Source organism: Colletotrichum destructivum, chromosome 7, assembly GCF_034447905.1.
Source record: "Colletotrichum destructivum chromosome 7, complete sequence".
Lineage (NCBI taxonomy): Eukaryota > Fungi > Ascomycota > Sordariomycetes > Glomerellales > Glomerellaceae > Colletotrichum > Colletotrichum destructivum.
The window spans coordinates 3,282,641-3,304,296 of NC_085902.1; the positions used below are offsets into that span (position 1 = coordinate 3,282,641).

The following is a 21,656-nucleotide window of genomic DNA, read 5'->3' on the forward strand; positions in this document are numbered from 1 at the left end:
CTACGAGTTCATTTCCATGTTTGCCGGATTCACTTCGTACGGCTTGTCAACAGCAAATACGTTTGTTCTGGCACAAAGACCTTCGAGGGGAAAACAAAATGACAACGGTCTAATTTCTACTAATACCATCTGTTTATTTGAACGCCGATTTGAAACGCCAATACGCCAATTTGCAACCCCATCGTTGAATGCAGCTTACGTGCTGAAGGATGTTACATAGTACTGTCGATAGTTAGCATATGTCCCGAAACCGGGGTCGGAACTGTCACAGGCGTTAAAGAATCCTTACAGTGAGAACAGCATCATCCGCCGAAGCGTCATCGTACTGCGGTACGTAGACATATAATATCAAGGCATGGTCGTCGGCGAAAGCCGCCACGACCCTCCCCTCCAGCCTCCCCACGCTCAAGACGCGGCTCCAGTCCTTTCCGTCGACCCTCACCGTCGCCCATTTGTCAGGACCGGCTTCCTTGAACTTGACGCTAGGGTGCTCCTCGACCGGCATCTCCAGCTGCGTCGGGTCCAGCTCCGGGTTAACCAAGCCCGACCACGTGCTCGAGACGTCGACGGCTTCCGTCACGATGCGCAGCTTCAGATTCCCAAACATGTTGGCGCTGAGCTCCAGCTTGGGGCTCACGCGGGAGTTCGTGCCGGACGCGAGGGCGAGCTTGGTGAACCGGTCCGAGATGGCCTTGAGCTGCAGCAAGGGCGGCATGGTGATGTGCACATCCGTCTCGCGCACCGTGGGCTGCATGATGGTCTCTACCGTCTCCGGGTGCAGCACACGCACGGGGATGTCCTGGGTGATGATCTTCTCGCGCTCGCGGCGCAGGGAGGTCTCCAGGTGCTCGGCGGCAAAACCCTGGTCATCGTCATCAAAGGGGTCGTTCTCGAGGCCAGCGTAGGCGGAGTTGCCGCGGCCGGGCAGGCCGGAGCCCGCAGACGCGTTGGTGGTGGTGGTGATGGTCAAGGAGAGCACAGGGATGCCGTCCTTTTTGGTAAGACGCAGCGAGGCCGAGGTGCTGTTGAGTGCGGAGCGCAGCGCGCGTTGGAGGGGTTGCAGGGGTAGCTCCAGGTTGATGGTGTTGTGTTCCTCGGCCGACTGGATGTGATAGCTGTCGAAAATGAAGTCCATGGGCAGGGAACTAGCATCGATTCTCAGTTGCGGCTCTCATAAAAGGCAAAGCGGAGCAAAGAAAGAATGGACGAGCGATCTTACGACCAAACTTGAGATCCCGTGTCGGGAATGACCGTAAAGCGCGCCGTTTCATCGTCGAGGCGAACCCATGCGATCTTCTCGAGGGAGTTTAGAGCGGCGGTGAGTTCTGCGGGGAACAAGAATGATAAGAGTCAGTGGCGCGAAGCAATTGTGAGATGTAAAGGCAGGGGGGGGGATGGTCTGAGGTCTGAGATCTAAGGTAGGCAGATAGGCAGGTACGCACTGGAGAAGGTACGAATGTTTTTGAGCTCTGTTTTGAATCGCATTGTGAGATTTCGATCACGCGGGCAGGCCAAGTGCCGTCCGACTCGTACAGGATGACCGGCAGTGGTAGAAACAGAGACCCAGGTGGAAGGAAGGGTAGTGAGGGACGAGTACGACCCGTGGGGCAGCTTGACGAAAAAGCTACCTGGGAAGTTAGTTGCTTCTTGTGGCGGCGACGCGTTAAGTGGGAAGAGGAGGGGGTGGATGATGCGCGCGATCTTGCATCGAAAAGCCTACATGGTGTGTGTGAGTAGGTACGGAGTAGGTACTCTGTGAGGAAGCACACTGTACGGATAACTGCCGGGCTGTTGGGTGTCATGCTTGCAGTGCCTGTGGTGCCTGCCATGCCTGCCGAAACGGCTTCGTTAGCGCGGGGTAAACCCCTGCTTAGCGTGCCCAGATTGGGAAACCTCACCCCATTCACAGTTCGCGCCTGCCCCGCCATCACCTGAGGTCGGCAGCAAAAGGGCCTAGCCATTCTTAAAGCCCATCGATCGTGAAGAGCTTCGCATTCCATCCAGTCCCCGGCTCTGAGAAGGGCAGGAAGTGGGTGGTAGGATATACGTCAGTGGTGAGTGGGTGTGTAGGTCCACGTGGGTGACGTTGTCGGGCATTGAGGGGACTGTCGGATCGTGTCGAGCCACTGCAAGTGTGTGTAAGTAACATGAGCGGAAAGATTTCGAACAGGCGCTTTATCAAATATGTGTATGTGGAAATATCGGAGGTGACACTGGCAGATGAGAAAAAATGCTGCAAGAATGATCAAGGCTGTGTGAATGTATGTCATGGAGCGCGGAAAAATGAAATCTTTGCGGATATGGACATATGAAATCCGTCAGCTATACCATCTGCTGTATCTCATAGCCTTATGCGGCTTCGTCAAAAGTTATCATGCTCCCATCCGAATATGCCTCCGGTGCTCTCTCACTCTCTCTCTCTCCGTTTGCCCCATCTTGTCCTCTGTGAGACGCGGCCGATGAACAGCCACCTTAGGACCGACTTGTCATGATGCCAAATGTTTCATCCGCTGAAATGCTGTGTGTCTTTCACAGAATCGACTTGGTGAAAAAATGAGTCGTGGCCGAGTCCTTCACTCTGACCAACCCCGTCTTGCTGCTCTGTGGTGGAATGCCCGCATCGCCATGATACAACGGTTGCTATTTCCTAGGCGATTTCGACGCGGACGCCTTGCGATCCTCTTGCAAAAAATGCTCCGTCCACTTCTTCCTCCACACTTCGCGGTCCTCCCATGGCTCCTTGGTCGGCGTCTCTTCCTGCTCCTTGGGCACCTCGGCTGGAATGGAGGCCATGTTGTGGTCGAGCGAGTGAATGAGCGAGTTGAGCCGCGGCAGGAGCTGGCCGCGGAAGTATTTCGAGGTCTTGCGAGAACGCTGGAGCTGGGCGTGGCATATTTCGCACGGCATCCAACCCCAGTACATGTAGTTCCGCGTCGGCTTCGTCGTTGGTACCACAGGGTGTCCGCAGTCGCATCGCATGCTCACCCGGCACCACGGGCAGTGCGGCTCATCGACGCTGGCGACGCCGAGCCAGTGTTGTATGCAGTCGCCGCCGAAGCGGTGGCCGCAGGGCAGGTATCGCCATACCTCCCGGTCGCCCTCCTCCTTGACTTCGCCGACCTTTTCGTAACATATCGCACAGCAGGTGTCGTCGGCAGCGGGATTGGACGCCATCTCCTGCTTACGCATAACGGATTTAAAAATGTTCATCGTCGCCAGCAGCAAAGGAACATGGGCCTCTCTATAAAGAAAGCGGCAAGACCGGAGGGGAGGGGGGGGTTGTCGAAGATCTCTAGGACGACGAGTTCAGGGCTAGGTCAAGTCCTTTGTTGTTGAGCAAACGGCGGTCGAGCGGTAATGAAGGAACAAAGAAAACTCAAGGGCCCGACTAGGTAAGAGGGAAATGGCAGCAACCCTTTCAGGAGAGATACACTGACTTTGGCAAAGCTAATCGTGCCTTGCAGATATGGCACGACATTGACCTCGCCGTTGTATCGTTCCAGATCCTCGACCGGGAAGGCCATGTATCTTTTTCTAGAGGGCATGGCGCACGGAGCCATACCTTGAGTGAAAGGTGTGCAGCCGGCTCGCTAGGCTATGCTTGACATGTGCGCTGACAGCGTTGAGTCCGACCTTGGGAAGCACCGAGCATTGGCTAGAGTCGTGTGACGCTTGTCAGAAGGAATGCATGCCGCTCCAAGAAAGGAACTGTCTCGGCATTTGCTGACCTCCATCCGCCAATCCTCCAACGTCCTCTCTATCTCTATCTCTATCTCTATATCTCTTTCTCTCTCTCTCTCACTCGCCTCGTGGAGGGGAGTGAGGCACGAGGAGGTTGGTGAAGCAGAAAGAGGTAGGCAACGCCGTCTCCGATAGCAAAAGCCAAGAAACGTGAATGGCCAAGCTAGGCAAGGCGCATCGACATGCGGAACGGAAACACGGGCGTCTGAGCGGCAGCTGTTTCGGACATGTGGTTGCGCCTGACCTGACTCCCTCCTATTCCAGCCGAGCGCAGATGGAGCGAGAGACACGCGGGATAGTGAGGGCAACAGGCTGCATAAGGTTCGGCTGATGTCGACACCAGCATTAAATTGTATGCAAATCTTGGCCACCATGTCGCCACTTTCTTTCTAAACCAGCCATAACACAAGCCAGGAATGCGGAAAGAGGGTGGGAATTGGAGAGGGTGCATGGGCAATCGATTCGGATTGCTTTTGTGAAGACTGGCCTGGAACCGCGAATTCCGAATGAGAATGAGAATGAGAGGTCGAGGCTACCCTCCGGCGGTACCGGACTACTAGATCGGCCAACTCGGGCGAACGACCAAGCGGCTCACTCGTGTGAGACCACCCAGTCGCAAACATAAGGGGAAGATGGGAATGCGCAGGAACAACCTTGTGCGCGACGGAATTCGGTCGAATATCTGGTGGCTGACAAGAGGCCAGGGTGGGGGGTCATCCTATTCATGGAGGACGAGGCTGAGGTGGTGAGTATTAAGATTCATGCTACCGCCTATTACCAGTTCCATCATCTTCGTCGTCACTGTCATCTCTAAAGCCCTCTTCCAGGCTAGCACAATAGAGACATGTGTCAGCTTTTCAAGACCTCCGCATGGCATGGCAGGTGGGCGAGGGGTTCACGCCGGACTCACTCTCGACTCAAGCGTCTCGTGCTGTCGTGTCTGCCTCGCCGGGCGTCTTCGGCGAGGGCTCTCCGGGTATCTTCGCCTACCTCCCCAAGCTCTTCGCCGTCTTCTGATGTGAATCCATCGTCGGATGCGTCGGCTGCGATGACAATACGTTCATGGGCATTGCGCCTCCAGGTACTAGGCACCATCAGTCGTGCGATGCCGTTTTGCATGCGATGCCGTAATGATACAGTCGAGGTCGATATGGTGTCGATGGGCAGATACTGGCTGTAGCGACTGCGCCATCTGCGCCAGAGGGGTATGAGAACGTAGGTCGAGACGACGAATAGGATAAGGGAGATGACGGCCGGCACGATCAAGGTCTACATTACGAAGAGGCAAGGTCAGCTCACGAAACGAATAGCATGGCGATCGGGAAGGGAGGCGAGGGACACATGGACGGGCAATTGAGAGACGCACCTTGACGACTGACATCGTGGCGCCCATGGTGGGCCCTGGTGGTGAGGTTGAGAATATGGAATATCGACTTCCGGTTCGTGTAGAATTGCGGCTCTCGAGGAGCTCGGGATTGCGCTGCAGGGAGCTACAACTCTCAGCAAGCTCGGCTAGAGACTGAGGCCGGCGAGCGCGGATGGAGCGGCCAGGCTACCTAGGTAGGTACGAATACCTAAGCCCAAATGAGACGGCCTCGCCAAGCACAGCGCAGCGTGGGTGAGGGGCGGACAGCGGACTGATTGACGTGACATGACAAGGAGCGAAGCGAAGCGACGCGGCGTGTGGCACGCGCACACGCACACACGCAAGCGGAAGGCCACTTGGCCCCGGCCTGTGCCGCCGCACCAGAGCGCAGGCACCTTATCAGTCAAGCGAGCGAGGCCCGAGAAGAAAGAAGATAAGACACCTCAGGAACAGTGCACACTTGATCCATCCGCCGTGATACCATCAGATTGCTTTTGCTGTTTCTTCTCCTGCATCGGCAAAGCAACGCTCAGAAAACCGCCGCAAAAACAAAACCCTATCTCACACGACACACGCAGCCAAGCAGACAAGAGGCGAGGCCCCAGGCCGTCGTCGTAACGGTCGGCTTTCTTCCAAGATTCCCAATCCTATCAATATCGCTTAAGGTGCTAGGCCTTCAATGCGGTGGACACCGCGGGAGCCATTGATACCAAACATAAACCCAGGCATACCCACCACCAGATTTACAGTGGAGGTACATGGATCCAGACCGGGCATACCCCCTCTCTGGGATGCTCGAAAGGGAAGGCCACCGCAGGCATCGTAATTGGCCCACAGGGTTCGATCGGCCTGTTTAGCTCAGCACCATGCACTGAAGGGGTCATGAGGGTCTAGGGACCAGCAGCTGAACCGTTCGCAAGTGACCACGGGTTGGGGGACCCGGCCAATGAGGGGGCGGAGGCGCGAGATCCTCGCAAGGAGAGGGCGAGTATTCTGCTTTGGCGTATGGGCAAAAAGGTGTCAACGATTGAAGAATCGCATCTGATTGAAAGATAGACGGACTTGACGGCGACAGCGACGACGATGAACACAGCTTGACCTTGACCTTGGATCCCACCATTTCGGGTTCTCACTACTACCGCTGCCTGCGCCTGCGCAGCACACTACCTCATACGGATGTGGATGGTTGACTAGGTCTGAGATAGATGTCGATCTTGGGTCCATTTGGATTCAGTTCAAGCCCACGGACTTGGGTTTCTTCTTGCTGGACTCTTTCCGCGCCTTCCCAAATCCCATGTACCTACCTACCTTACCTACTTGCTTAGGTACCTACCTACCTTAGGTCTTTAGCAGACCTCCACGCCCCTGAGAGACGCAGCAGACGCCCCGTAACATCGCATGCCAATGCTGATGAGTGATGAGCCAGCCAGTGAACAAGGGACAGATGCCGTATTCAGTCTGCCCGTCTTACAGAGCCCCCCCCGGAGTTCAGAGTTCAGAGTTCAGAGTCCCGCCGAACACACCTTGCCTGGTGCCACTCGTCATATCCCATCACGCAACAAGAATGGTTCTAAACAGAACTGAGCTGCGCCAAACGAACATACCCAGAATATCCCCACTCCAAAGCGCCGGATGCGCTCAACTCCCCTCCTCAGTCCCCCCTCCTACCGACGCCGCCGCCGCCGCCTCCTTTTTCCTTGGTTCGGTCACTTCGTCCTTAGTGTTCAGTAGTCTCCGTCGTCTCTGCGCCGCACATTCCAGCCCGGCTGTCACCACTGCAACACTACGACACTGCAACACTACGACACTGCAACACTGCAAAAAAACCTACTTACTGAGCTGTCAGCAAGAGCCAAGACCTCGAGTCTACGCGCCGTCGCCGGGTATTCTTCCAAGTCTGCGCGCCGACGCCGCCCACGCCCACACCCAGTCGCCCGCAGCCGCCGCCGCCTCTTCATACTCTTCCTCCTCCCCTCCTAGAGAACGCTCAGGCAGTTCTCGCAGAGGAACTCGTACATCTGCTGCCCCTGAAGTGTCAAGTCAATCGTGGCCCCTTGTCGAGTCCTGTTTCATCAGGGAACTCCGCACTTGCAAAGTCGTCTTCGCCAGCGTTGCCAGCGACGATTCCACGCAGAAACCACACGGCCTTCCTTCCCAAGCTCTTCGACTCTGCCCTGACCGCCGCTGCTGGCCACCGGACTTTGGCTGTACTTTGCTCAGCTGCCGTCTGAATACCTCGCATACGTCCTCAGTCCCCTTCAGCTAGGAGCAGTTGAAGGTGGAAACCCCAACGACGGAACACGCGAGCTTTCGTTCGGCTGCCAGTTTCCCCTTCCCACAGTCAAAACATACACACGCAACGCACACAAAGCTCGACTGGGGCCATCATATCATCGCCAGTCAGCCCGCCGAGCTGTACAGTTCGTCAGACTGTGAACCAGCTCCGGCACTTTTCCAATACTCAATCCTGCTTGGTCTTTGCCTTGAATACCCGGCAGTCCATACAGCACTTTGTTTTTCGCCCGCGATTTTATCTCGATCCGATCCTGGGCTTCATCCCACGCCGCCATCCAACTGTTTTGGCGCTTCCCAGCGACACAACGTTCTGAATAAGATAGATAACCAGAAACGGCGACTATCTTCTTTTCCCCCCAAACGCGCCCAAGTTGCACTTGTCCCATTTCAAGGCGACCAAAGGTGCGTCGCCGCCCCAAGGGTACCCCTTCCTTCGGTCCCTGGTCTCCAGCAGCCCCCAAACCTCTATCTGCTTCGAACCAAACTCGAGCAGAAGACATGCTAAAACATAACCGATTCATGCAGACAGAGATCCAACGCGCGCCACATCGTACCCTCACATCTCCAAACAACGACCAAAGGGCTCCACGTCGTCGGGTAGAGAGCTTCAATCATGCGACCGGCTTTGGCCATCCTGCTCGCTCGAACCATTACCCACACCCGTCAATTCTGATAATCCGAAAGATACGCCATATCGATCGAGGTTTACGTGAGAGGGCCGGGTGTTTCACCTGCCTCCCCTTCCCGCGCCCACAATGTCTTCCACCGACAAATCGAGGCAGTCGTCAGGCGGAAAGTCTTTCTTCTCGCGCAATAGGAAAGACAAACGCAATACGAGCGACGAAGGCCGCCACCTGGCTGGAGGCGACTACTCCGACACGGCCAGCACCCACTCGCGCGCCTCTCGTCATCACCGCGATTCGTCTGCAGTGTCCATCGACCAGTATCCCGAGTCCGGCATGACGGCCGGTCCCATGACGAGCATCCCATACGATAGCATTACCGATTCTAGATCGCCGGTGCCGGTCGAATACCTCCCCAAGGGCGATCAGCTTGGCGTGCTGCGCCAAAACCCTCTGCCGCATCATCTCAACAAAGTAACAAGCGACTTTCACCAATATCCCAGCTTCGATCCGTCCACGATGGCCGGGAGCGCCGGTTCGCATGCGTCCGCGCAGCGTGTCCCGCAGTCCAACATCACAATGGCCAGCACTGGTCGTCAGACGCAATACCAGCAGTGGGGACCAGGGCCTGCTCGCGGAAGTACAACGAGCACAATCAATGGGTCCCACAACCCCAGATACGATTCGTACATGACATCGGCGGGTCGGAGCTCTGCTGACCAAGCTAGCATATTCTCATCAGGTAATGGAGGCACCTATGACATGACAGCAAATCGCTCATCAAGACCAGCACTGCCCAGTGCTTCTTCCCAGAGTTCTTATTCCTCGCATATGTCCTACAGGGACTCCTCGCACCCTTCCTCACACCGAATGACAAAGTTCCCCGGCATGGGACCCACTGGACACGATGGCTTTCATTTCCCGCGGCCGGACAACGACGATATCATCGACCAGATGTTTCTGGCCCTGATGCAGAAACGAGGATGGCACAACCTACCCGAGCAGGCTCGCCGCCAGATGGTCGCCTACGCGCCCGACAAGAAATGGACGTTGCTATACCAGGACCGATTGACCGAGTGGCAAGGAGAACAAAAGAGGAGGCAAACTGCGAAGCCGAACCAATATGCGGCCCCCGAGATCCTGGTCAACTCGGACGAGGAGGGCTCGCCGGAATGGTACGTCCGACGTGTGATGGATAACAGCTTGGACACAAAGGGTCTTGGAAGCTTGGAAGTCAACCTACGCACGCAGCAAATAGGTTGGGTCAAGCGCTTCATCGAGTGCCAAGGCCAGGTCGCGTTGACCAACGTCCTGATGAAGATCAACCGCAAGACTGCGATCGGCCCAGTACCCGACGGCAAGTCCGACAGGAATTCCGACCGCGAGTACGACATCATCAAGTGCCTCAAGGCTCTGATGAACAACAAGTTCGGCGCCGACGACGCCCTAGCCCACCAACAAGTCATCATTGCGCTGGCCACCTCGCTCACCTCTCAACGCTTGACGACGCGGAAGCTGGTCAGCGAAGTCCTCACCTTCCTGTGCCACTGGGGAGATGGCGAAGGCCACTTGAAGGTCATCCAGGCCCTGGACTCCGTTAAAGCACAACAAGGAGAAAATGGCCGCTTCGACGCCTGGATGCGGCTTGTCGAGGTCACGGTGGACGGTCGCGGAAAGATGGGCAGCATGGTTGGAGCCAGCGACGAGGTCCGAAGCGGTGGAATCGGCATGGAGAACCTGCTGATGGAATATGCGGTCGCGACGCTGATTCTCATCAACATGATTGTCGATGCGCCAGAGAAGGATTTGCAGCTGCGGATGCACATCCGCGCCCAATTTACAGCATGCGGCATCAGACGCATCCTGACCAAGATGGATTCGTTCCAGTACGACCTCATCGACAAGCAGGTCGAGCACTTCCGAACAAACGAGGCCATCGACTACGAGGATATGCTGGAGAAGGAGAACAACAGCATCAAGGACAGCATCGAAGGAGAAGTTAAGGACCTCAACGATCCTGTCCAAATTGTCGATGCCATCCAGCAACGACTGCGTGGGAGCAAGACCCAGGATTACTTCATCTCGGCTCTGCAACATCTGCTGCTCATCCGCGATAACGATGGCGAGGAGCGACTGCGAATGTTCCAGCTGGTGGACTCCATGCTCAGCTATGTGGCCATGGACCGGCGCTTGCCAAACATGGACCTGAAGCAGAGCCTGAACTTCACCGTTCAAAGTCTGCTAGACAAGCTTCACACGGATTCAGAGGCCCGGCAAGCCCTGGACGAGGCACTGGAAGCTAGGCAGGTCGCCGATGCCGCCATGGCCGAGCGAGACGAGATGAAGGCGAGGATGGAACTGGGCGCCGATGGTCTCGTGGCGAAACTCCAGAAGCAATTAGATGAGCAGGCGAGGTTCATCGAAGCCCAGCGGCGACAGGCAGAAGGCTTGAAGGCCGAACTGGAGAACATCCAGACGCTACGCCAAAAGGAAGCCCAGCGCTACGAGCTCGAGACCAGAGAACTGTACCTCATGCTTAGGGATGCACAAGACGTTGCTGCGTCCAACGCTGTTAAGGGCAGTAAGCTCGGAGAAGACGACCCGGCTCGGATGCAAGGCATTCTGGACCGCGATCGCCTTATGGAGCGACTGCAAATGCAAATCGAACGCCAGAAGACGCAGTTCAAGCTGGAGGGCAGAGTATGGGGAGAGGCCGTGGGTCCTTCCGATCGGCTTCGCGCTCTTCGTGAGGAGATGGACGACGCTGCCATGGGGTCAGGACCAGGGACGCCGCCGAGAGACTTTGCAAACAGCATGCTCGGAAGTGTCAATCGCAACACAAAGATTACGCGAAAGCCGGTCAACGGTCGTGGCGAGCCTATCGAAGGCGGCTTTCCTGAGGGAGAAGAGCGTGAGGAGGATGAAGATGGAGTTGTTTATGAAAAGCCCAGAGTCGTTGAAATCCGCCGCCCCGTTATGGATTCCAGCCAAAAAGCCGGTCTCTTTGGCGAAATGGCCGGTAAGGTTAAGAGGTACGAAGGGAGCGACTCGGAAGACGCCGAGGGCACAACAGGCCCGTCGCATCAGAGCCTTGAGTCCGGCTCCCCCATCACTCCCGCTGAAGGCGAGCCACCCAAAATCCAGATTAATGGTGCGGCAGCCGCCCCGCCTCCGCCGCCGCCGCCGCCGATGCCCGGCACAACCGGCGTCCCTCCGCCGCCTCCACCTCCGCCTCCCCCACCACCACCACCTCCTCCTCCCCCTGGCGGCATGCTCTCGCCGATGGGCGGTCCTCCTCCGCCGCCGCCGCCTCCGCCAATGGGCGGAGCACCGGGTATGCCGCCACCACCGCCGCCTCCATTGCCCGGTGCCATTTCTGGACACTTTCTTTCACAGGCTACGCCATTTGCTGGAGGACCTTCCATTGGCCTTCCTGTCGTTCGTCCGAAGAGGAAGCTCAAGGCTCTTCATTGGGACAAGGTCGATTCGCCCATGACTACCCATTGGGCCGCACACGCTCCGTCCGCTGAGGAGCGTGAGGAGAAGTACCTTGAACTCAGCCGCAAGGGTATCTTGGATGAAGTCGAGAAACTCTTTATGGCCAAAGAAATCAAGAGGCTTGGTGTCGGCGGCGGTGCTAAGAAGGACGACAAGAAGCAAATTATCTCGGCAGATCTTCGCAAAGCCTTCGGTATGCATTCCTTCTCCCATCCAAACGTTTCGAAACTAACTGTCGTTTTTCTTTTCTTTTCCAGAAATTGCCTTTGCCAAGTTTTCTCAAATTTCCGTTGAGAGAATTGTACAGATGATCATCCATTGTGACAAGGATATCTTGGACAATACTGTAGTCATGGATTTCTTGCGCAAAGACGATCTCTGCCATATTCCTGATAACACGGCCAAGCAAATGGCACCCTACAGCAAAGACTGGACGGGCGCCAACCCCGACAAGGCCGACCGCGAGCAGGACCCAGCCGAGCTCACCAGACAAGACCAGATCTATCTTTTTACGGCCTTTGAGCTGCACCACTACTGGAAGGCCCGAATGCGCGCCCTGGCTCTTACCAGGAGCTTTGAGCCCGACTTTGACGAAATTACGGAGAAGATGCGGCATGTAGTCGGCGTGTCCGAGTCTTTGAGAGACTCGGTATCGTTGATGAACGTCCTCGGCCTCATTTTGGACATCGGAAACTACATGAACGACGCCAACAAGCAAGCCCGCGGTTTCAAGCTGAGCTCTCTCGCCCGTCTCGCCATGGTAAAGGACGACAAGAACGAATCCACACTGGCGGACCTGGTCGAGCGGATCGTCCGCAACCAGTACCCCGAGTGGGAAGAGTTCTCGAATGACATTTCGGGTGTCATGATGGCACAGAAGATCAATATCGAACAGCTCCAGTCGGACGCCAGGCAGTACATCGACACGGTCAAGAATGTCCAGATGTCGCTTGACGCCGGCAATCTCAGCGACTCCAAGAAGTTCCATCCTCAAGATCGCGTCAGCCAGGTTGTCCAGAGGATCATGAAGGACGCAAGAAGAAAGGCGGAGGAGATGCAGCTGTACCTGGAGGAAATGATGAAGACGTACAACGACATCATGGTCTTCTACGGCGAAGACCCTACGGACGAAAACGCCCGGAGAGACTTCTTTGCCAAGCTCGCCATATTCATCTCGGAGTGGAAGAAGTCGAGGGAGAAGAACGTGCAACTGGAGGAGACGCGCAGGCGCAACGAGGCATCCATGAAACGCAAGCACGCCCAACTCCAGGTATCCAATACCAAGGTGGAGGGGGCACCGCCCTCGCCATCCAGCGCAGGTGCTATGGACTCTCTCCTGGAGAAGTTGCGTGCCGCTGCACCCCAGACCCGGGACCAGAGAGATCGCCGTCGCAGGGCAAGACTCAAGGACCGTCATCAGGTGCGGATAGCATCCGGACAGAAGATTCCTGATCCGGACGAGATTCCCGAGGTGGAAGTCGCTTTACAGCAGCCGCCCAAGGAGGCAACAATCGATGAGGACGGCAATCCCATCAGCCCAGGACTGTCGTCGCCCAGAGAAGCTGGCGAGGACGATGTGGCCGATCGCGCGGCGATGCTGCTCCAAGGTATACGTGGAGGAGACGGGGCTGACGACGCCGACCCAGAAAAGAGAGAGAGCCTGCGGCGTTCGCGGAGGCAAACTGCCGAGGAAGAGCGGCGGATGAGAAGACGCAGGCGGGAGAAGGCGACTTCGACCAACACGGCCGTCAGTGAAGGAGACACGACTGTGACGGAAGCGAAGGAGGAGGATATACCCCCAACACCTTCGGTTGAGAGCACACCTGTAGAACCATGAGCTCGGGTCTCATGTGAGGGGTCACCAGTCGGGTCATATACACACTCAAAACTACATAATGTTTACTACCTTGGAAGAACGCTAGCTCAAAGGGATAGCTCGAAAACCATCACCCACACACACACACACACACACACACACACACACACACACACACACACCATACACAACACACACACGACCACCATCTGGACATCAGGAAGCAAAGGTTGGGAGACAATTCGGAGGTGGGAACGGACCCGGCTCGACCCTTTGATCTTTCACATCTTCTTTGTGACTTATTTTCAGTACACTATATAGGGACAGGGCAGAAAAGGCCGGGCGCTGCCGCGACCACCGGGGCATCATTGCATCAATGCATTATCGCTGCGCTGTTCTCTTTGTTCGTCGCCTTTACTCTCTGCTTTTCATTGTCGTGGCAGAGAAACTGCATTGTGGGAATGCCGGGCTCTCGACTGGTTCTTTGGGTTTGGCATTCTGTTTGGCGGTCTTAGTTTTTGTTGTTGTCGTCGATGTTGCATAGGTAGTTTAGGGCGGCGCGGAGATGGACTCATCATGCATGATGGAGGGGCCGATGGAGAGGAGAGGGGAGAGGAGGGGAGTGAGTGGATCAGAGGGCGGTGCTGATACCGCCGCTGCATAATACATTATTCCACAATTTGGACTCGTCTCGGTCTAGCCTTGGTGATATGAGAGTTGTGAGCAGTCTGGGATGGTGATACATTTATAGTTCGGCGGTGGCCCGTTTTGCGAAGCCCAGTTTACGGAATAGAGACCAGCAGGAGATGTAGACAAGCTCGCCGAATCTAGTCGAGGGTAACTACCTAAGCATCTATGACATATGTCAGATGGCATAAAACAAATGGCAGAAAGAAAATGAGAGTGAGTGAGTGGTGGGTTGTTAATGTATTACAGTTGTTAAAAATGTCAAAAATTCAAAATGAAAGGGACGAGACTCGAACTCGCGCGGGTTGCCCCACCAGGAAACAGATGTTAAGCTGACCTTAACCTGGCGCCATAACCAACTCGGCCACCCTTCCAATTGTTGATGACGCTATGTTCTCGATTAAACAGTATATTCTGTCAACCTAATCCAGCCCAGCGGATATGGACCAACACAGCGGATACGGTGGGACAACCCCGGAAAAGAACACCGAAAGACAGCGAAGTCGAGCCGGAAATGTGGATCGCGTGCGGCGTCTTCATCCGCTCAACCTCCCTCTTCTCTCGTCTCGCTTCTTTCAAGTACAAGACCAGGGCACTCCTCGCTCGCTGGTCTTCCAACACCGCCCCCCCTGCATAATATTCCGCCCGCAGAACATAAACCCCCTCACGCTGTCACGGCCGAACGGACGCAATGGCCACCGAGATGCTCGTCTCCTCCTTACCCATTTAGCCGCAACTCGGCATCTCCTCTCGCTCTCCACACCCCACCAAACCCCAGCCAGTACAGCATCAACCGGCATGATCACTCCCCTCATCCTCCACACGCAACAAGCTCCTTGAAGATCTTGTCCTTCTCCCAAGAATGGAGAGGAAGGAAGCATTGGCAGAAGCTACCCGGAAACTGCCCCGCTATCTGACCATCTGACCATCCACCTTCGCCCAATTCCTGCGTGGCTCGGCGAAGTCGCCAGGGTTTGTTGGTGCGAGCTGGTCGGAGTATTACTAGGGCGAGCTGTTGGTGTAAGCGCTGGTTATGATCTCGATGCCACCACCCCCGCACAACATTCAAGTGCTCTATATCTTCTCCTTCTGTGGTTTGTTTTCCTCCAACGGCACACTTTGTCTCATTGTCTCAAGTGTTGGCCGATTGCCCATCATCCGCCATACAATATGGAAGAACCCAAGACCGGTCTCGTCCTGGGCTACAATGGCGTTCATCCCTTCTCCAAAGTGAAGCTCACTGATAGGGCATCGGTCCAGGAGCTCCTTCGGGCCCTCCTTGATCCTCTTGAGCCCTTCTTCTCCCCCCAGAAAGCTCGCGTCAAGTGTCCTGGCGGCACTGCCGTCAGGTTCGACCAGGCCGCCTCCGAAGTCGAAGGCATCCTCCGCCCCATCTGGGGCCTGGCCGCCCTTCTGGCCGGTGGCGGAGAGTATCGCGGAACCGAATGGTGGATCCAGGGTATCAAGTCCGGCACCGACCCAGAGAACCCCGAGTACTGGGGCTTCCCGAGGGACAATGACCAGCGCATGGTTGAGATGTGCCCCCTTGGTATGGCTTGATCCGATGCGCCCCGCCAACTGGCCGAGGCTGATAGAATGTCTAGGCTTCTCTCTTGCCGTCGCGCCCGCTATCTGGGAAAGCCTGTCCGAGAAAGAGCGCGTCAACGTCGAAAACTGGCTGGGCAATTCAATCAACGAGAAGAAGTGGGCAAGCATACCGGCATCGTTGTGGATTCGATACTGACACCGCTTGTGTAGCATGCCAAACACCAATTGGCTCTGGTTCCGAGTCTTTGCCAACCTGGGCTTGAAGAAGAACGGTGGAAAGTTCTCGCAGGAACGGCTCGACGCGGACATCAAGCACCTCGACACCTTCTACCGAGGCGGCGGCTGGTCCAATGACGGGCCGGAGGGCATCCACCAGATGGACTACTACTCGTCCAGCTTCGCTATTCAATTCCTCCAACTCCTGTACGCGAAGCTCGCCGGCGACGATGAGCCCGAGCGGGCTAAGGAATTTCGCAAGCGCGCCCAGATGGTGGCACTCGACCTCGCACACTACTTCGACGAGGAGGGTCGAGCCATCCCCTTCGGCCGCAGTGTCGGATATCGCTTCGCCATGGTGTCTTTCTGGGGAGCCCTCGCCTATGCCGGCGTCGAACTCCCGGAGCCTTTGACGTGGGGGATGGTGAAGGGCATCGTGATGCGCCATCTGCGGTGGTGGCAGACGCAGCACGGCATGTGGAGCCCAAGCGGAACACTTTCGGTTGGGTACTCTTACCCGTGCATGTATATGGCGGAGAACTACAACAGTCCCGGAAGCCCGGTTAGTACTGGCCAGACGAAACGCGGTTCGACCCCTACTAACCTTGAATAGTACTGGGCCTGCCTTGCCTTCATCTGCCTCGCGGTCCCCGAAGACCATCCTTTCTGGACTTCGGGGGAGGAGCAGACGTGGGATGTCATCCCCAAAATCAAACCTCTCGAACAGCCGGGCCACATCATGAGCAATATTGGTGGCCACTGCATGCTTCTCTCGTCCGGCCAAGCTTGCAGCTACCCGATGAAGGGCACCCACGCCAAGTATGGCGGGTTCGCCTACTCCAGCGCCTACGCCTACTCGGTCCCTCCGGGGCTGTTCTCCCTTGAGCAGTACGCCCTGGCTTCGCAGCTGGGTCTGTCCGACGATGGCGGCGAATACTGGAAGGCCCGACGGCTCTCGCAGTACGCCGGCATCGAAAGCAGGGACGGCAAGCCGGTGCTCGTCTCGGTGTGGAAGCCGTTTGTGGACGTCGAGATCAAGACGATCTTGGTCCCTCCGGAAGAGTCGACGCCGAACTGGCACCTTCGAATCCACCACATCAAGGCGGGACGGGAGGTCATGACGGCAGACGGCTCGTTTGCCATCGCCAACGAGAACTCGACAAACGGCCGATACCTCGACCTCTACGACGCAGACAAAGGAGAAGGCACGTCGCCAAAGATCATCGGGAACTACGACACCAATACGCCCGAGGGGTTGGCAAAGGGCAGCGAGGGGTCATTCGCTGTATCCAAGGGCGCCGTAGGCATCAAGGCCTTGGAGGGCTCGATCGAGCGGACGGCCAACCTCGTCAACGCGGACCCCAACTCGAACCTGGTCGAGAACCGCACGACGATCCCGACGCTCCAGCACACGATCAGCAAGGGAGATTCAGTCTGGTACATCACGGGCATCTACGCCAAGCCTGGAGGCGAGGGCATCCCCAGGCAGAGCTACCTGGACGGCTGGGAGAGGCCACCTGCAGTCCCTTCTTGGCTCGAGACAGAGATGGCTGCGTCCTGAAGGACTTGCCTTCTTATTGCTGGGACGGCCTGCGCAGGCCCTCCCGAGTGGCGCTTGCGCCGCCGCCGCGGTGACTCTGGGGGTGTGTCCCGGCCGCTTGTGGGGTTGAGGATTTTCCACGAATGCGGGGAGGCCTAGCAAGCCACCGTTGTGGAAGTCGAGTTCTCTCAACGATCGGCATCGGGCGTGTTTGCTGCGCTGTTTCGACAAAGCAATAATAGCTGTTTGTTCGTGTTCGCCTCGAGGATAAGTTTATACTGATGGTGTACGGTATAGAAGAAGAACCGGACAAGATATTCCTATCCTAATTTATCCACGCCGTTTGCGTGTCAATGGATGAAAAACAAACCTTTCAACAGAATGATCCTTCACACTCGCATGCTCCTGGAAATTTCGTGGGGAGTCTCGGTCGTTGTCTCTCTGTTAATAAGCTTTCGCCCAAGAGATTCCGCAATGCTTCGCTTGATTCCATATCCCATCCGCGGTACCGGGTCCCAGCCGGATGGCATCGTTGCTTGGGGTCCTGCCGGCTCACATGGTAAGCTACGCACACTACTGCAATCGAACCCCATCTACAGCCCCCTTCTCCCCGCATTGTGGCTAAATTTGGACAAAAAACCAACGGCTAAAGCGGGGGCAGGCAGGTTCGCTTGTTGCTGTTTCGATAAGCTCAAGGACGCGGCGTGGCATGGAGGAATGGAGTGAAGATGCGAAAAGGAGCCCGGGGAGACCATCATTCTTGGTACCGCGCTAGCTTGCTCCATCAATGATCCAATATGCCGCCGACGGTTGCCTCCCTCTCCTGATAGAATTTCACACTTTGTGTGAGGACTGACTGCCCTCCCTCTCCCGGTGTGGCCAGCCATCGCCCATTAGACGCGGTGAGCGTTCATTGTTGGAGTTTGCCAAGGAACGCAGACAACGAAGGCGTCTCGAAAGCCACAACCTCTTGACGGAGAGCACCAGGCTGTTGGTGGATGATATGAGTCCACCACTAAGGGGTCCTGGCCAGGCACTCTGCTCTCCATCCTTCTGTCGCGTTGCCCTCTCATGACCTCCCAGAGACAGTCTTGGCGGCCCTTGCGCCGTGGTATCAGATACATGGCAGGTCAATATCGCCAGCAGCATCCTGGGCGGTCTCGAGACCTTGACGACAGCCCCTCTAAGATCGCTCAGGTCAGGGCTGCCCAATGGCATGGGAAGGCTCTCGCTCGTCTGTGGAAGGGGAGGCGGTCCCGGTCCAATCGTTCTGAGCTGTGTGTACCACCACACCGGTGGTGGAACACAGCTGCATCGACATGCGGTGGTTGGCCTTCGTCCCCAGAATGCGATGACACCCCAGACGATCTGGGGGAATGGGGAGGGGTGGAGGGAAGACGGTTTACCGTCCACGGTTCGAATCAACGCCTAATTCATCCAGCCACAATATGCGATCCGGGGGACAGCACATTGACCAAATGAAGAGGTTTGTCCATGAAGGAGATGGGCGAGCTCGTCTGGATTGTAGCGGTGATCTTCCAGGAACATAAATAAGCCCCCCGGGTTCCGAGATGTTCGGGCTCGATGTGACCTCGCCTTCTCCTCATCATAGCAATAGGCTTGACTTTGGAAAGCAACCCGAAGTCCTTCCTGGCAACCAGTCCTTTGCAAACTCGGCGAAGAAACACTCAATTACACATTCGGCCAAAAAAAGGCTCCCGACTCCCGAACCTCCGCAACCATGGCCATTGCCGGCTTCCTCCGTCGCATCGTCAAGAACGATGCGATGAAGGAGGACCCGGTGGAGATATACGGATGGAGAGTCTTCGCTCTGGCTGCCGCATGTGAGCCCCCCTTCCCTCTCCCTTTCTCCTTTTTTCTTTTTCTTTCTCTTGTTACTTAACGTCTATTTGTACAACTCACACAGAAAGACTGACATGCCTACCCCGTGCGAACAGCTTGCTTCGGGGGTATGTTGTTCGGATGGGACATTGGTGCCATCGGCGGCGTCCTCGCCATGGAGGCGACGCAGAAGCAATTCGGCTACTTCGACGCCTCCAAGGCCGAGAAGTCCAACCAGGACCAGAACATCGTCTCGACCCTCCAGGGCGGCTGCTTCGCCGCCTGCCTCATCACCCCCTACCTCACCGACAGATTCGGCCGCCGCTGGTGTCTCATCGTCACAGGTACGTCCAGGCTCTCCCACTCCAAGCAAAAATGATAACAGACCTGACTGACTGACTGACTGACTGGCTCTCCCTGAACAGGAATCATCACCACCATCGGCGTCGTCTTCCAAGCCGCCTCTGCCGAGCACGGTAACCTCCCCCTCATGTACGTCGGCCGCTTCGTCGCGGGCCTCGGCGTCGGCGCCGCGTCCATGCTCACGCCCCTATACGTCTCCGAATGCGCCCCGCGTGCCATCCGCGGTGGCTTGACGGCCTTTTACCAGCTCTTCATCGTCACCGGTACCATGATGGCTTTCTGGATCAACTGTAAGTTCCCCTAGTTGTTGAGCCCCCCTTTCGAGACATTCTTGGCTGACTGACGCTGGGCTGCAGACGGCAGCCTCCTCCACATCACTGGCAAGGCGCTGTACGCCGTGCCCCTGGCCCTGCAGGCCGTCCCGGCCGTGTTCCTGTCCATCGGCATGTTCTTCTGCCCGGAGAGTCCGCGCTGGTGCGCCAAGCAGGACCACTGGGAGCGGACCAAGGACATCCTCGTGCGCCTGAGGGGCCTGCCCGCCGACCACTCGTACGTCCAGGGCGAGCTGACAGAGATGGCCACGCAGCTGGAGTCGGAGCGCCGCCTCGTCGGCGACGCCACCGCCGTTACGCTCCTCAAGGAGATGTGGCTCATCCCTGGCAACAGGAAGCGCGCTATCCTCACAGTGCTGCTGATGATTTGCCAACAGATGGCCGGAGTGAACGCAATTGTGAGCACTCGTCTCCCCCTTTTCCCCCGAGCTCCTTTTCTCTTTTCCCCTCGAGCCATCCTACCCCCAGTACGCTGACTCTCGTCATCCGTATTTTAGAACTACTACGCGCCCCAGATCTTCAAGAACCTTGGCATGAAGGGCACCGAGCCCTCGCTGTTCGCCACCGGCGTCTACGGCGTCGTCAAGGTCGCTGCCTGCGCCTGCTTCCTCACTTTCGTTGCCGACTCGCTCGGCCGCCGGTGGAGTCTGATCTGGACCGGCTTCGCTCAGGGCCTGGCCATGTTCGTCGTCGGCATCTACGGCCGCGTCAACCCGCCCGTCGAGGGCAAGCCTGTAAGTCCTCTCCCTCTCTTGTTTCTGCTCGCCTCAGGAGCGGAAATGAGCAAAAAAGAAAAAAAGGGGAGGGTCCGCTGACATGTATTCCCAGATCCCGCCCTTTGGCTACGTCGCCATCACTTGCATCTTCCTTTGGACCGTCTTCTTCCAGTTCGGCTGGGGCCCCTGCTGCTGGATCGTCATCTCTGAGATCCCGACCGCACGCCTGCGCGCCATGAGCGTCGCTCTCGGCGCCCTGACGCAGTGGCTTTTCAACTTCATCATCGCCCGGACCGTCCTAACGATGCAGCTGACCATGGGTTACAAGGGCTACGTGAGTCTCTCAACCTCCCCCCCCCCCCCCCCCCCCCCCCTTTTTTTTTTTTTGCTTCTTTCCCTCGGTCGGAACAGTAGGCAGAAAAAGAAGCTGACATCTGATGACAGGGCATGTTCTTCATGTTCGGCTCGTTCGGCTTCGCCATGGGCACCTTTGTCTACTTCTTCATCCCCGAGACCAAGGGCCTGAGCCTGGAGAAGATGGACGAGCTTTTCGGCGTCACGCAGCTGGTCAAGAACATCGACGATGAGCCCGAGGCCCGCGCCGGGAGCATCCACGAGCATCCGGTCGAGAAGCGTCAGTAGACCCGTCCAGGTAGCGTTCGACGGTGTATGGCGTTTTTGTTTTTGGCTTCTGTTTATCTTTCTCGGAGGGGCAACCCCCCGGTGTTTGAGCACAACCCTTGCTTTGCGTAGTCTGGATAGTAATGGCGCATTTGAGCTGGAAGACTTTTTGCAATTTTTCGGTATTGTTGAACGTATGAATCCGGAGCTTGTCTTGAATCAATGTTGTTATCTCGCCGGTTAGCCTTGTCGGTGGCTTCACGACTCCAAGTCCAGTCAGCACACATGCCCCTTACATAGGACTACTAGGCCATGATGGTCCTCCGGCAATAATGTTGGACCAACCATCATGGTATACGTCACGCCGGCCTTCATTGCGATAACTACTTCCCTAGGTAATCACATTCCCGGGCGGTCAAAAGAGTTTTCGCTTCGGCCTGCGTCGATTCATT

General features: G+C 56.6%; 9 protein-coding genes across 9 annotated transcripts; 5 read left to right on the forward strand and 4 right to left on the reverse strand.

The window, feature by feature from the left end:
- Window positions 1–87: 87 nt before the first annotated feature.
- Window positions 88–1,826, reverse strand: CDEST_11548 (Putative checkpoint protein Hus1/Mec3). Its single transcript, XM_062927704.1, has 4 exons — window positions 1,443–1,826; window positions 1,220–1,325; window positions 290–1,145; window positions 88–222 (listed from the first exon to the last, which is right to left on the reverse strand). Exons 1-4 carry the CDS (start codon window positions 1,483–1,485, stop codon window positions 196–198), a joined length of 1,032 nt encoding a protein of 343 aa, XP_062783755.1. The 5' UTR covers window positions 1,486–1,826; the 3' UTR covers window positions 88–195.
- Window positions 1,827–2,239: 413 nt separating this feature from the next.
- CDEST_11549 (Putative Zinc finger, RING-type) lies at window positions 2,240–3,482 on the reverse strand. Its single transcript, XM_062927705.1, has one exon. It carries the CDS (start codon window positions 3,208–3,210, stop codon window positions 2,641–2,643), a length of 570 nt encoding a protein of 189 aa, XP_062783756.1. The 5' UTR covers window positions 3,211–3,482; the 3' UTR covers window positions 2,240–2,640.
- A 1-nt stretch (window position 3,483) lies between these two features.
- CDEST_11550 (uncharacterized protein) lies at window positions 3,484–4,127 on the reverse strand. Its single transcript, XM_062927706.1, has one exon. The coding sequence runs from the start codon at window positions 4,113–4,115 to the stop codon at window positions 3,591–3,593; it is 525 nt and encodes a 174-aa protein (XP_062783757.1). The 5' UTR covers window positions 4,116–4,127; the 3' UTR covers window positions 3,484–3,590.
- A 268-nt stretch (window positions 4,128–4,395) lies between these two features.
- Window positions 4,396–5,209, reverse strand: CDEST_11551 (uncharacterized protein). Its single transcript, XM_062927707.1, has 3 exons — window positions 5,108–5,209; window positions 4,652–5,010; window positions 4,396–4,569 (listed from the first exon to the last, which is right to left on the reverse strand). The coding sequence occupies exons 1-3, from the start codon at window positions 5,132–5,134 to the stop codon at window positions 4,506–4,508; spliced, it is 450 nt and encodes a 149-aa protein (XP_062783758.1). The 5' UTR covers window positions 5,135–5,209; the 3' UTR covers window positions 4,396–4,505.
- A 1,315-nt stretch (window positions 5,210–6,524) lies between these two features.
- Window positions 6,525–7,384, forward strand: CDEST_11552 (uncharacterized protein; the record flags this gene model as incomplete). Its single annotated transcript, XM_062927708.1, has 1 exon — window positions 6,525–7,384. The coding sequence occupies one exon, from the start codon at window positions 6,525–6,527 to the stop codon at window positions 7,371–7,373; it is 849 nt and encodes a 282-aa protein (XP_062783759.1). The 3' UTR covers window positions 7,374–7,384.
- Window position 7,385: 1 nt separating this feature from the next.
- On the forward strand, window positions 7,386–13,945 carry CDEST_11553 (Putative formin, FH3 domain, formin, GTPase-binding domain, armadillo-like helical). The gene is made up of 3 exons (XM_062927709.1): window positions 7,386–7,804; window positions 7,928–11,716; window positions 11,781–13,945. Exons 2-3 carry the CDS (start codon window positions 8,158–8,160, stop codon window positions 13,358–13,360), a joined length of 5,139 nt encoding a protein of 1,712 aa, XP_062783760.1. The 5' UTR covers window positions 7,386–7,804; window positions 7,928–8,157; the 3' UTR covers window positions 13,361–13,945.
- A 687-nt stretch (window positions 13,946–14,632) lies between these two features.
- On the forward strand, window positions 14,633–17,889 carry CDEST_11554 (uncharacterized protein). The gene is made up of 4 exons (XM_062927710.1): window positions 14,633–15,575; window positions 15,631–15,730; window positions 15,785–16,352; window positions 16,404–17,889. Exons 1-4 carry the CDS (start codon window positions 15,197–15,199, stop codon window positions 17,349–17,351), a joined length of 1,995 nt encoding a protein of 664 aa, XP_062783761.1. The 5' UTR covers window positions 14,633–15,196; the 3' UTR covers window positions 17,352–17,889.
- Window positions 17,890–17,988: 99 nt separating this feature from the next.
- Window positions 17,989–19,010, forward strand: CDEST_11555 (uncharacterized protein). Its single transcript, XM_062927711.1, has one exon. The coding sequence runs from the start codon at window positions 18,402–18,404 to the stop codon at window positions 18,810–18,812; it is 411 nt and encodes a 136-aa protein (XP_062783762.1). The 5' UTR covers window positions 17,989–18,401; the 3' UTR covers window positions 18,813–19,010.
- Window positions 19,011–19,071: 61 nt separating this feature from the next.
- On the forward strand, window positions 19,072–21,579 carry CDEST_11556 (Putative major facilitator, sugar transporter, major facilitator superfamily; the record flags this gene model as incomplete). Its single annotated transcript, XM_062927712.1, has 7 exons — window positions 19,072–19,174; window positions 19,289–19,516; window positions 19,598–19,825; window positions 19,892–20,265; window positions 20,365–20,601; window positions 20,696–20,917; window positions 21,028–21,579. 7 exons carry the CDS (start codon window positions 19,072–19,074, stop codon window positions 21,223–21,225), a joined length of 1,590 nt encoding a protein of 529 aa, XP_062783763.1. The 3' UTR covers window positions 21,226–21,579.
- Between the last annotated feature and the right edge of the window lie 77 nt (window positions 21,580–21,656).

Excerpts from the sequence above, each read along its gene's own strand:
- CDEST_11550 (XM_062927706.1), bottom strand. The coding sequence starts at position 4,115 with ATGGTGGCCAAGATTTGCATACAATTTAATGCTGGTGTCGACATCAGC.
- CDEST_11554 (XM_062927710.1), top strand. The coding sequence starts at position 15,197 with ATGGAAGAACCCAAGACCGGTCTCGTCCTGGGCTACAATGGCGTTCAT. Across the intron at positions 15,576-15,630 it reads GGTTGAGATGTGCCCCCTTG|GCTTCTCTCTTGCCGTCGCG; the intron begins GTATGGCTTGAT and ends TAGAATGTCTAG. Across the intron at positions 16,353-16,403 it reads ACAACAGTCCCGGAAGCCCG|TACTGGGCCTGCCTTGCCTT; the intron begins GTTAGTACTGGC and ends AACCTTGAATAG.
- CDEST_11553 (XM_062927709.1), top strand. The coding sequence starts at position 8,158 with ATGTCTTCCACCGACAAATCGAGGCAGTCGTCAGGCGGAAAGTCTTTC. Across the intron at positions 11,717-11,780 it reads AGATCTTCGCAAAGCCTTCG|AAATTGCCTTTGCCAAGTTT; the intron begins GTATGCATTCCT and ends TTTCTTTTCCAG.
- CDEST_11548 (XM_062927704.1), bottom strand. The coding sequence starts at position 1,485 with ATGCGATTCAAAACAGAGCTCAAAAACATTCGTACCTTCTCCA. Across the intron at positions 1,326-1,442 it reads AAACATTCGTACCTTCTCCA|AACTCACCGCCGCTCTAAAC; the intron begins GTGCGTACCTGC and ends TGTTCCCCGCAG. Across the intron at positions 223-289 it reads CGGATGATGCTGTTCTCACT|TACTATGTAACATCCTTCAG; the intron begins GTAAGGATTCTT and ends AACTATCGACAG.
- CDEST_11551 (XM_062927707.1), bottom strand. The coding sequence starts at position 5,134 with ATGGGCGCCACGATGTCAGTCGTCAAG. Across the intron at positions 5,011-5,107 it reads CCACGATGTCAGTCGTCAAG|ACCTTGATCGTGCCGGCCGT; the intron begins GTGCGTCTCTCA and ends TTCGTAATGTAG. Across the intron at positions 4,570-4,651 it reads ACGAGACGCTTGAGTCGAGA|CCTGGAAGAGGGCTTTAGAG; the intron begins GTGAGTCCGGCG and ends CTATTGTGCTAG.
- CDEST_11549 (XM_062927705.1), bottom strand. The coding sequence starts at position 3,210 with ATGAACATTTTTAAATCCGTTATGCGTAAGCAGGAGATGGCGTCCAAT.
- CDEST_11555 (XM_062927711.1), top strand. The coding sequence starts at position 18,402 with ATGACCTCCCAGAGACAGTCTTGGCGGCCCTTGCGCCGTGGTATCAGA.